This window comes from Pleurodeles waltl, chromosome 4_2 (genome assembly GCF_031143425.1).
Source record: "Pleurodeles waltl isolate 20211129_DDA chromosome 4_2, aPleWal1.hap1.20221129, whole genome shotgun sequence".
In the NCBI taxonomy this organism is placed as follows: domain Eukaryota; kingdom Metazoa; phylum Chordata; class Amphibia; order Caudata; family Salamandridae; genus Pleurodeles; species Pleurodeles waltl.
In genome coordinates this window covers 684,811,610-684,824,123 of record NC_090443.1, presented here as the reverse complement: position 1 = coordinate 684,824,123, position 12,514 = coordinate 684,811,610, and the positions used below count along the sequence as shown (strand labels likewise).

The 12,514-nt window shown below is 39.9% G+C and overlaps 1 protein-coding gene across 1 annotated transcript in view; it reads right to left on the bottom strand.

Moving 5' to 3' along the window:
• The window catches only part of DDAH1 (dimethylarginine dimethylaminohydrolase 1), a 519,240-nt gene that overhangs the window by 155,167 nt on the left and 351,559 nt on the right, over positions 1–12,514 (bottom strand). The window contains exon 4 of the mRNA XM_069232269.1: positions 1,221–1,340. Within this exon, the coding sequence (XP_069088370.1) occupies positions 1,221–1,340 (120 nt within the window). The remainder of the gene's footprint in view (positions 1–1,220; positions 1,341–12,514) is intronic.

Sequence of the window (12,514 nt, the reverse complement as noted above, 5' to 3'; positions counted from 1 at the left end):
GTATGTTGGTCGATGAGAGGTATGAGGTGAAATACAGACTAGACAGACTTGGTATTTGACAACCCTCACATTCTGTGACAGCGGGCTTCTCAGAAAAGTTTCAGCCCATCACTTCGGGTCAGATTTATGAAGATGTGATGCAGAGCAATGCATCAAGACAACTTTCTGTGCAGCGTCACATGGAGATGCAGGAATGTGTCATATCTACTAAGATATGGTGCATTCCTAATCCCTCACTATGTTGGTGCACTCAGTGCGGCCTTGCGCCAATGCAGGCAAGATTATTTGTGTGCAGGAAGGGACTCCTTCCTGCACAATAACAATTCTCAGGCTTTTTCCTCTTTCTATGTGTGCTGCACATGTAGAAAGAGGGGAAAACAAGAAAAAACTTTATTTCTCCTCCTTGTTCCTTTCCTGGGAAGGCGTACCTTTTTTGTGGTATTCCAAGTTTTAGTACTTGCAGTCAGTTTGGAAGTGTGCCAAAGCTTGGGTGTAAGTGTGGAAACACCCACGCTCCATTCATGGAATAACTACACGGGGCAGAGTAACGCAAGGCAGCAACTTGCGCTTCATGGCGTTACTCTGGATTTACTATGCCACGCAGGGTGGCTCTTCGTGGCAAATATCACTTAAGGCTTGCATTGGCCTTGCACCACCTTGCATGATGCAAGGGGAATGCAATACTGTAAATCTGGCCCTCATTGTTTTGCAAATTAAGCACTGATCTGCTACCCCTAATCTGTGTTCAGGTGTTAATGCACGCCAAACCTCAAAAAGCAAAGAACACTTTCTTCGCATTGCACGACAATGTATAAATCACGTAGAGAAAGTTCCATGCAAGTAACAAAAAATGTAGAGGCTGAACTGCAAACTTTGACACCCATAAGGCAGCGCCACAGGTTATGGTAGAAAACAGTAATTCATTATCTCGTGAAAAATACAGAATTGCAACCAGGCTTTTCAAGAAAAGTGTTTCAAGTAACAGTTTTATGTTATCGACTGGGACTGTAACGCCATGGGAAATGTATTTTTATGACCTGAACTCTAAAAAGTAAATAACATTTCCAGAGAACACAGTAGTCGGTCAAAGTGACCTTTTCCTCGTTATATTCTGGTGAAACATTCCTAGGATTCTTTTCGGAACACGTATTACCTCCCACGAGCCATTAGCAATGTCAGAGGTGCTGCGCAGAAAGGTGGCATACAGTCCTTCATGTTACCTTGAGGGCCTTTTGAGCAGCTTCACTTGAGCCAATAGCAATCAAGTTCGGTCCAGCCATACTGCAGAAGCTCTTCAAGTGCAAATAGTCGTGCACGGGTACTGTGGAGACGGCGTAGTCCTGCATAGAAGAAGAAACAGCTTGGAGATCAGAAAGAGATAAAAGACTGCAGGTGCTGCAGAGTACTGAGGAATCTAATTTCAGAATAACGGCAGTACCTCTCTTCTTACTGGTTTTGTTGTTGGCGCTTGCAAAACTAAACGTTTGTCAAAACCAAACTGGTAGGAAGGTGAGGTGTGATTAAATCATTCAAACAGAAGTTGCCTGGAGAATAAAAAACTGTGTGTGTAAGGTACAAACGTTTAAACTGTATTCTAAAGATAATGTTAAATAACTGTACGAAAGGCCTAGACTGTAATCCTCTTTGCTTCATTGTGTTTTTGAAAACAATCTCTGCCTAACTACCACGATTAGAATTTAGTCATACAGTATTTAGTCAATGCCCAGTTGCCAGCACCAAAGGAAATATAGGGCCTGATTACAACTTTGGAGGAGGTGTTAATCCGTCCCAAAAGTGACGGTAAAGTGACGGATATACCACCAGCCGTATTACGAGTACATTATACCCTATGGAATTTGTAATACGGCTGGTGGTATATCCGTCACTTTACCATCACTTTTGGGACGGATTAACACCCCTTCCAAAGTCGTAATCAGGCCCATAGTGTCTGATTTTTAGGTCTCACAAAGCCAACCTTCAGAGTTCAGTACACCAAGAGTCGGCTTTGGTTTTGCATCCTTCAAACACTGCTTGTGTGATCTCATTCATCCATTTGTTTAAGGCTTTGTTAATCGCCTTTTGGATCAGCCCAGAGGACTATTTCAGTCTCATCCTCGTGCTTTTTGGTTATACCCTTGCATCGCCTATTAAATGCGGCCAATGGAATTCATGTGGGCTATATTACTTCTGAAAAGTACACCCGGTCACCATACTTATTGTCACATTCAATTCTTTATTTCATATTCATTGTGTACAAAATCAATTCTTTTAAGATCTGGCCTGACAGCACAAGAGTGTGTAGACCTACTGTTACACATCCTATTGTGTCCCTAGCAACCAATGAGCCGCTGGCCTTTTGATAAGAATCATTCTGCCCGAAACAACACCTGCTCTTCACTAGGCCATTGGTGAAATACAAATTTAGCATGCTTGGTGATTTTGGAAAAGCCAATTGGTCTGATAGATAACTGAAAATGCAAGCCAGACATTGATTTTGTCAATGCTTATTTTTATTTGCTGTTGTAGTAGTAATTTCACAACCATACTGGGACTTGGATAATATTGCAAGGGTATTGCAAGATATGGACCTTAGGAAAGGAAGGTAGAAGATGCTTCACATTTAATGCCACTTCTAAGTAGCAATTCCATTGCTGTGCTTGCTTGTCGAAGGGCAACTTGGTAGAAGCTTGGTGAAGTGATTATAGAAGCCACTCTATTCCTTAACACAAGAGGTAAATGAGTTGTCCCCTTACAGTTCTGGCATCAGGAGGGCTATTTGAAGTGTGTGGTCATACACAGTAGTCTCAGAAGGTAGGTGAAAGAAACAGTGAAAAGCAGAGGGGGGTCATGCTACAACAAGCTGCCTGGCCTTATGACCATCTATGCTTTGCCTATCCCGGTTTTTATTTCTAAATAATTAATCTGTCAAGTTACCCTAAAAGAAACAATGAAGTCTGTTTAAATCAGTAGCTACTGCCATGCATTCAGTGTCAGATGGCCAACCCTCAGCAAGCATCCAAGAGGGCCTCTGCCAATCAGGTACTCCATCTGTTTGTGTAACTAACCACTCCACTATTCAGTGCAAGTCTCATACTCATACCAATAAGATAGATAGTAGATATGTTTTGCAAGCATGTAGTTGTGAATACACCTGAAAATGAGCAGATACCAGTACTCACGGGGCAGCCTGTATACTGTAGCAGTTGGTGCAGCAGAAGAGGTGTTACCAATAATCAAGACAATGAACAACTATTTCAGTAACTTCAGGAAGCTCTTCTACTGCCATGCACTTTATTTTTTAACCTCACTTTAACCACATCTTCAACTTACCCTAACCTCAGTTTATCATTATTCACCTCATCGCAGTAAAAATGCCATGTCAACTTATTCTCACCTATCTCAATTTAACCATACTTCAAATTCTTCTCTTATGAACGCAGCCACTTTTCAACTCAACTTCCCATCAACATCAGGAGAGCCCCATCTCATCTGCACCTCATGTTAACTATACTTGACTTTAACCTAACCACAGCTCATCTAATTCTAAATTCACCTAAACTTCCCCTCAAAAAAGAGAATCATAGCAGAAATGTAGCCAATGAGTAATGATCAAAAGCCCTTAATGAAGCAAGTGGAGAATGATGCATTAATATCTGTAAGAGATATAGCTACTGGAGTGCTTCTTGGTCAAACTCAATGTCACCTCATTTTAACCCAAGCTCATCTCAACCTCATTTCACTGCACATTAACCTTAATTTAACTTCATCTTAAACTGATCCTCACCTCATTCTCTCCCTCTCCTTATACTTATCTAGACTGCACTTCATCTCACACTATCCTGATATCTTCCCAAACCTCTATCCGACTTCAAATTCCTCCTACCTCAACACAACCTCACCTCACTTCAACTTCACCATGAGCTCCTCATCTCAGCCTTACCTATACTCACATTAGCGTCATGTCACCTCAACTGCACTTTATCCTCATCTCAACCGCAGCCTTGTCAGAGCTCAACTTCACCTTAATCCCACCCACACTTCATCAGCTTTAATGCAACTTCAACTCATTGCGCCATAACCTCACATTTAACTTACATTATTCTAAACCTCAACTTCAGTTACTCTCAACCTCAGTTTATCTCAACCACATCTAAACTGTTGTGTAATATTGATTTGTATAGCATACTAACCCCCCAAGAGGGTATCCAGGCTCTTAGGCAGGTGTGTAGGTCTGTGGTCCACAAGGTACTTATAGGACGAGTGAAGTGTTCAGCTTCTAGCACAACTCAAGAAGTGGGGAGAAGTATCTGGTGGGTTGGTGAAAGTGTATGCAACTTTTCAGGGATTCTGGTCAAGTGTTGTGAAAGGCTTTGTAAGTGCGCATAAGAAGTTTGAACTGGTTGCGCTTGTGAAGATGGAGCCCTGAGGTGTGATGTAGGTGCGGCGTGGGAGGTCAAGTAGGAGTCTTGCAGCTGTGTACTGGATGATCTGGAGTCTGTGCAGGAGTTGTTTGGAGATTCCGGCAAAGAGAGTGTTGCTGTTCAGCCGCCTATGTTGTAACTGTTCTGTATATGTGAGGGTAGCGTGTACTGCTACTGTACATAGTGGTGAACATACTTTTCCCCATTCCCATTGGGTGGTCAAATCATAATGCTATGAAGCTTTCCTTCTTTCTCCCACCTATGAAATGGACAAAGCAATTTTACTTCATTTTAAAATGGGCTACAAAACGTTAAACTCCTGTCCCAGACTGCTTCACCTTTTTCAGACTTCTTGTGGACTAAAACCACCTTAAATAGACTCACATTCCGACTTAAGGATGATGTTGATTTAACATAAATTTTAGCTCTGTCCCTTGTGTCACTGGAGTCAGCAGACTGTTACAAGTTTAAGCTCATATGTGCCTTTTCAATTAAATTACATGCTAGAAGGCTTAAATTGATGTTAAAATGTAATTTAGTCTCACATCTAATAGTTAATGCTGAAAACACACTTAGATTTCTTGTGTTTTATGAAAGATTAATGACTTTGAAAATATGTGCAAATGAGAAAAATGCACTTCTCAGCTATACCTAATGTAATGTAATACATCGCTTTTCCAATTTTAAATTAAATGTTTTACTTATGCTGATGAAATATTATTAATGATGAATTCATATTTTTTGCATATTATGTGTGTTTTAATAACAACTATTTTTCAAATGCATTATATATTTCCTTATGTTAGCATAACTGAGGCCTACAGAGCTTGCATTTGCAGTCATTGACAGTTTTTTCACGTGAAGCTTTCTTTTAGATTTCATTCCCATGTGAAGTAAATTCCCATTTATAAAAAAAGTCTATTGTTTAACTGTAAAAGAAATGTATTAATTTGGCCTTTAGAGTCCTGTAATGCATGAACATGAACTGAAATCGAATACAAATTGTCACAACCTATTGGAGCCACACGGAAAAGATGTTCTCATGACAGACTTGGGTGAATGTTGATCTTTTGCAATCTGAAGTCTGCAATTGATCATAATTGGATGATGCCCCTTTAGCTTACCATGAACTGACCATGGTAACTAACTGGAATATTTGACATGGATTAATACACTGTTGGATTATCAAACTTAGTTCAGAGGCAGAAGCAGTCTTGTTTTGTCTTGAGGCAGACACTTTCCTGATACTGGCAGATGCCTTGCTGACCAGATGCTTTGCTGACGAAGATTCCCTGAATGTTGTATCCTTTGGAGAAGTATCCTCTTGTCTGTCATTTTCCTTTGCCCCTTGAAATGTCCTTGTAGGTTAGAAAATCCACCATGCTGACACTTATTTTTTCTTTTTTAGTTAGTGCCCTGATGCCTGAGTTATTCAATTTTTCCTAATTATTTTTGTCCCTTTTTGTATTTTGCCCACATGTGTTTCTCCTCACCCATGTATTTCCCTAATTTGACTGGCCATAGGATTGACCTATGCCCAGCCAATGATTATTGACTTTATTGAATTTGAACTGACTAAACGATTGTGAAATCTGAGCACTGCATGATTTCTGTGTCTCAGATATTTCTATTAACTTTCTGTATTATTCTTCTTGAATGTTTAGTTTTGCTAATATAAGAATTTATATCTGCACCTTGTGATTATGTATCTCTATAGCTTGTTGTAGTGCATAGTCTACATGACTTTGAACTTGTGTTAGTAATAAAGCTCTGAACTATATTCCTGATTGGAGTTGTCCTTCTGTGGCCACACTGGTCACTATTGGGGTGGTGTTGATGTAATTTTTTATGGTTCACCACACATCTTTCTGGGTAAAAAGGTCAGTCGACCTTGTTGTGCATTTGATTCCTGTAACGGATGAAAGATGCAGCCAGAGTTCTGTTGGCAGCGTTACGGTTTCGTCCCATAAGAGGGTGAACCATATTTTGTTTAGGGTTAGGAAGTTAGGATGGACCTCATGTCATTGCCCAGTCCAAAATGTGTCCACCCTGTAATTTGTACCATAGTCCATTACAGAGATTGATGAAACTTCAGTGTTGTGACTACAAGTGACGTCTTGCATGGGTATAAATAGGAATGTGCGCTTGTGATGCTTTTTGCTTGAAGATTGCTGTGAAGTGTGATGTTGTGAAGTGTTTTGATGAGTCGTCGTACTTGAAGTGATTGTGACACTTTGTGCTAAAAAAATGTCAGTGGTTGTTGTTAACGGGTCCATCGAGGCCTAAGATCCTTGCATAGGGCACAAGTGTAGAAGACACTTGGCTAATTTATTGTCTGCAGTGAGGTACTTGTTATGTGATGTTGTTGACAGTGCCAGTAGTTTTTTTTTCTAGTGAGTGTGAGTTGTTGGTTGGTATTTAATGAATCCCAAATGCCTACAGAGGATCTATATCAACCAGGAGTGAGTATTGCTGGCCAAGTTTCACTCGTTGCATATTTGTGAAAGCCACAGTCAAAAGTGTAGCCTGTACAGCTCTCACAGTGTTTGAGTCCCTACCCATAGTATACAGACAGGTTGTTGGTTTTTGCTCGCAATATTTTGCATTAGGTGTGAGTGAGCAATTGTGTGAGAGACAATTATGATACAATTACAGCTGCTGAGAGAAGTGACTGTTCCATCATTTTGTGCTGCGCTGGTATAGGTCTGTGTCTTATCTAGGTGACTGGTTGACACCTGTTAGGTATAAGACAATAAGGACGCTCAATGAAGGACCACACGCCAATTATAAACACAATTTAGCTTTACTAGAATTTCAGGTAGATGTAGGCATTTAGCACATTAACAATAGTAGAATAAGAACAGCAATGAAAAGCATCTATTTATATATAAGTACACTACAAAAAGCATCTATGCATATATATAAGCAAAGAGTTAATTGACAGATATAAGTTTTGATTAACTGTATACCAAAATGCATCACACTACGATGTTCAGGAAGCCAAATATAAATGAGTTGAATACTTCAGATAAGCTTTGATTTACTGCACACCAAAATGCATGTTTCAATTAATGCAGCAGGCTCACACTACGATGTTCAGGAAGCAAAATATAAACGAGCTGAATACTTCAGATAAGCTTTGATTTACTGCACACCAAAATGCATGTTTCAGTTACTGCAGCAGGATCACACTACGAGGTTTAGAAAGCAAAATATAAACTAGCTGAATACTTCAAGTTATGAACACAGTGCAAGCATAAATAATCAATCATAATAATAGAGCAGAGAAACAAAGGCCTTTCATCCCTGTGTGGAACTTAACTTAGTCCACGAAATGCTGGGAAGCCTTCTACCGCCTGCTTGGACCTCTCTCCCCCTCAAGCATCACGGTCAGCAAAACAGGGAGGCAGCGCTGGGCCATGGCAGCTTTCACAACTCCATCTGCGAGCTTCAAATCCCTCACCCACACTTCTGTGCTTAAATAACTTGAAGCTCGGATTCTATCTCTTTCTGGCATTTTCTAGCTATGTTATCAGGACTTGGCTGCTCTGCCCTTCCCCATCCTTTGTTTTCATTCTATCTTCTCCCTGTACTCTCGTTCTCAAGGTTGAGAAGAAGTCTTCTACACAAACAAGTTTGAAAATAATATCATGAACTTTTCCACGTTGTTTGGAGGGGTTTCAGCAGGCATCACGCTCATTTACACTGCGCAAGCTAATTAGCCCTTTGCGTCACAATGTCTTCTGCACCTTTCCCTATACTGATCAGTCAGTTAGTGTGAAGCCGTGCTGGTATTGGTGGACAGTATTGTGTTGCTACTGGTTGAGAACAGCTTGCGAAAAGGATTGTGAGACTAAATTTACTTCTAGATTTGATCAAAAATCATTGTGGTTAATTGAATTTATGTCGAAATGACATTTTTCAAAGCTTTAAGAAGTGCGTTAATAGGAGATGTATTTATTCAAGTTAGAGAGGCTGAAAAGGTAGCACCCGAGGGAACACCAGCTTATGAGGTGTCACAAACGAGCAGAGTTTCAGCATGCCTATGGGTTAAACAATGGTGTAAAATAACTGAGAACGAGGGTTCATTAGCTTTTCCATGTTATGGATCTTTTAATCTGAGAATTTTAGAAAATTTAGAAGAATAATGTGTGAATTAAAGCCTCCTCCAAGACCTGCATAATTTGAAGCCCTTGCTATTTGGGAAGTTGTTGCAAGACAGAAAAAAAAAACATTTTAGAATTGGATGCAGAAAGCAGTTAAAATATTAGAGGAAGCTAGATGAGATGAACAATAAATGTGGAGAGCAGCCATCTAGATGGAGTGAGAATGTTTTCAGCCATTACAGAAAAAGGTGATGGGAGTACAAAACCTAAGATTCATAAGAAACAAACAGTTAAGACAGATCAGCAAGTAGAAGATGAGGGTAAATAGATAGTTGCATATGAAAGTGATTCAGAAGATGAGTTCATAAATCAGCTTCTGAAGAATCGTCGCCTACTGTATCTTTCAGCTGAGGAAGCAGTACAAAATGTTTTACCGTATGTGCCAATTGCTCTATTTACACAGACCCAATTCAGACAGTTCCAAGTACACCTGTAAATGTAATAACATAAGCACCTGTGATTTATCCACCAGTTCCATCTCTTAATACAGCACAGACCATTGCCAGTCCAGTAGTGAACCAGGTAAAACTAAGTCCTTATGTGAATCAGATGGTGCAGACACCTAACGTGACTACACATATGCAGAACTGTAATCAGAATAAGACTTTGTCTATGTATGCCTATTGTTCCATTGTGTGCTTTAGGTAACCCTGGAAGTAATGCTCATCAATGAATGTGTCAGCAGTTCCTGAAACACGTGAAGCATCTGCTGGGATGTCGGCAATTGGTATGCAGAGATTGGTATATTCAAACAATTTGGAGATGGGAGAATAGGTTATTTTGTCCCAACGTTGACCCCTGCACACATTGGAGTACCTAACCAGATGTTAAATCAAGCAGGACCAGTTCTTGATGCAAGAGTTCCTCAGGAAACCCCACTTCCTTACATGCCCACACCAGATCAGATTATGAGTGCACATTGCAGTAACCCACAAGATGTGCCCAGAGAAATATTAGTTTGGAAGGTCTTTTAGCACAGCAGTTAACTAATTGTTTAAACAATCTGAGTCCACAAGGACTGACAGGTGAAAGAAATGGTAACATTAGATCAGAAGATACACCAAAGAGAGATAGAACAGTGAATGTGCTTAGATTGAAATTAGAATTAAACGAATTGATTATGGGAACACTAGAGATGGACAATTAGAAACATACACAGAAGATGAATTGCGAGTCATGTGCAAAGCTGTTACTCAACGTGCAGGACTGACTTACGAGAAGTTAGCAGAATTGTCTGAGAAATATGAAGTAGATTTAGAAAAATTCAAAACCTTTAAAGAGCAGTTACAGATTAGAGTTAATTACCAAAGATATTCATAATATGATATCGCCTGGAATGAGAATGCACATTAAGGAATTTATTACATACATTCAAACATGGGGAGCATTAGATAAATGGGAAGGCAGATGGGCAAAGGAAAGAGATCAGAAGAAAGCAAAGCAGAATTTGTCTCCGGCAGGAGCAATTCAAGCGGAAGACAATGTGAAAATGATGCAGATGAGAGAAATACCTGGTGGAAGTAATGGGCATGTAACTTGGAGTAGGAGTGATATACTCTCATTCACAAATAATTACCCAAGATTGAGAGAGAAGCCAGTAGAGTGGTATAAGCAGACAGAGATTTGTGAAACTTTTAAGATGCCTGTGGGAAGTTTTGAATACATTATTTGACATTGTGGTTCCAGCTGATTTGTGGACGCAGTACAAAAGAAGTATTGATTGGCTAGATCGTGGACCTCTGAGAGATCCAGTAACAGGTGCAGCATCTTAAGAGGTGATGAAAAAGTATTACGCGGTATTTGAATTCCTGAAGAACAAAGCTTCCCCCAAACAAAACTGATTGGCAGAAAACAGACAGGAAAGTACAGAAAACAAAAGAGTCAATTAATGCATATTATGAGAGATTGTTGCAAGCTTTCAAACTGCACAGTGGAACTGAAAACATTGAGCCGAAAGATATGGGTCATTTTGTGTTTAGATCCGTGAAAGGATTGAAGCCCGAGATTAGTGCAATGATTCAGTAGCATTTAATTTATTGGCAGAATAAGCCCATTTATGAGATCCTACAGTATGCAAGGTACTGTAGTGATGGAATTGAATTGAAGCAGAAAAAGTTGAGGGAGAAATTGATGGTGATACAATTGAAAGCTGCAAGTAAAGGAAGTCAGAATCCACAAATGATGGTGAATAGTAGTGGGATGAACGGACTGCAACAGCAAGTTAGCAATGTGGTTCAGTCTACTGGTACATGATGTAGTGTTCATGTAGATCAGAATGGAAATTTGTCAATGTTCAGTCATTAAAGACAACGAGTCTGTGCCATGCTCGTGGAAATTTAGGTAATTGGCAGAGGGAATATCCCTATAACAATGTGAATAATTTGGTGCAGAACGCTGGAGTTGCTCAGACTCAAGGCAACAATCAGGTTCAAAGTCAGAGAGTCCAAAGACCTTGAATTCCAAATGTACAAATGTCCACAGTACAAAACAGATGCAGGTTCCACGAGCCCCGATGACACCGCAGCAGATGATTGTTCCTCAGCAAAACAAGATTCAGATCGCAAAAGTAAACACAATTCACTTGGCAAATACAAACATGAATCAGTTAGCTTTACAGTTTCCCTTAATTTATTTAAGTGATGAGGAATTCTTAGAAACATTTCACAGGGATAGTTCAGATGATGAGGATTGTGTGTTAGCCGCAACCTTAGAGGTAGATCAATGTGGTCCCTATATAAACGCCAATGTCATGAGACAAGATGTGTCATTTTTGGTTGACACTGGAGCTACACATTCTACCGTCAGAACAGCAGAAATACCAGTCTTTCTCATGTCAGGGAGAGGAATTTCAGGTTATAGCAGCAGTAGCAAACAAGCAATTGGCAAATCCTGTGACAGAATATGTCCCATAAAAATAGTTTCATTTGAAGACAAGCATCAATTTGTGGTTTGCGATTCAAGTCCAATAAATCCGTTAGAATGTGGCCTGTTGTATAAGTTAAACTGTTCCATTAGCTGCACACCCAAAGTTATCGAAATAAAGACAGGAAGAAGATGTCCCTTGTAAAATTGAAGAGCAATACCCATTTGCCATGCTGTATCCAGTGATAATGATTTTCCTGAAGAACTACGAGAAACAGTCATTTCTGAAGTTTAGGATTTTTCAGGAAAGGACGCTGGTCTCATAAAAGGAGTTGAGCCAGTCGCAATAACAGTGAAGCCTAATGCAGTGTATCCAAGGATACCGTCTTACAACATGACACCCAAGATAGCTGCAGGAATAACACCCTGGCAGGAATAACACCATTGATTGACAGTTTGATTGAGCAAGATGCTGTGAAGGAAATCTTGGGAAGTCCTTGTAATTTCCTATTTTAGGATTGCGGTAGCCAAATGGAAAATACCACCTAGTTCAGGATTTGAGAAAAATTAACAAGATTGTTTTTCCATGTTGTCCTGTGGTATTGAATCTAGCAGTGATTTTATTTCAGATTCCTTGTGAAGTGGAGTGGTTTACAGTCACTGACTTGGGTCAAGCCTTCTTTTCAATTACCCTCCATTGTGGATAGCCAGTTCCTTTTTGCATTTAAATTCCACAGTTGTATTTTACCGTGGTGCTGTACTTCTCTGGGGTATAAGGAAACATCATCAGTCTTTAATCAGATTCTAAAGAAGAACTTGGAGTCCCTTAAAATGCACTACCATTCAGTCTTGGTGCAGCATATTGACAACCTATTGGTTGTGTCAAATACTCAAGAAGCATGCAGAAGAGATACCATAGCTCTCTTGAATCACTTAGGAGAAAACAGACATAAAGATGCAGTACTGTAAAAAGGAAGTCCGTTACTTAGGTCACCACAAAGGAAAAAGTTGCAAGAAAGGTGCCCCAAGAAATAATTTTTTGCAGGCATGCAGATCTATCCCCCT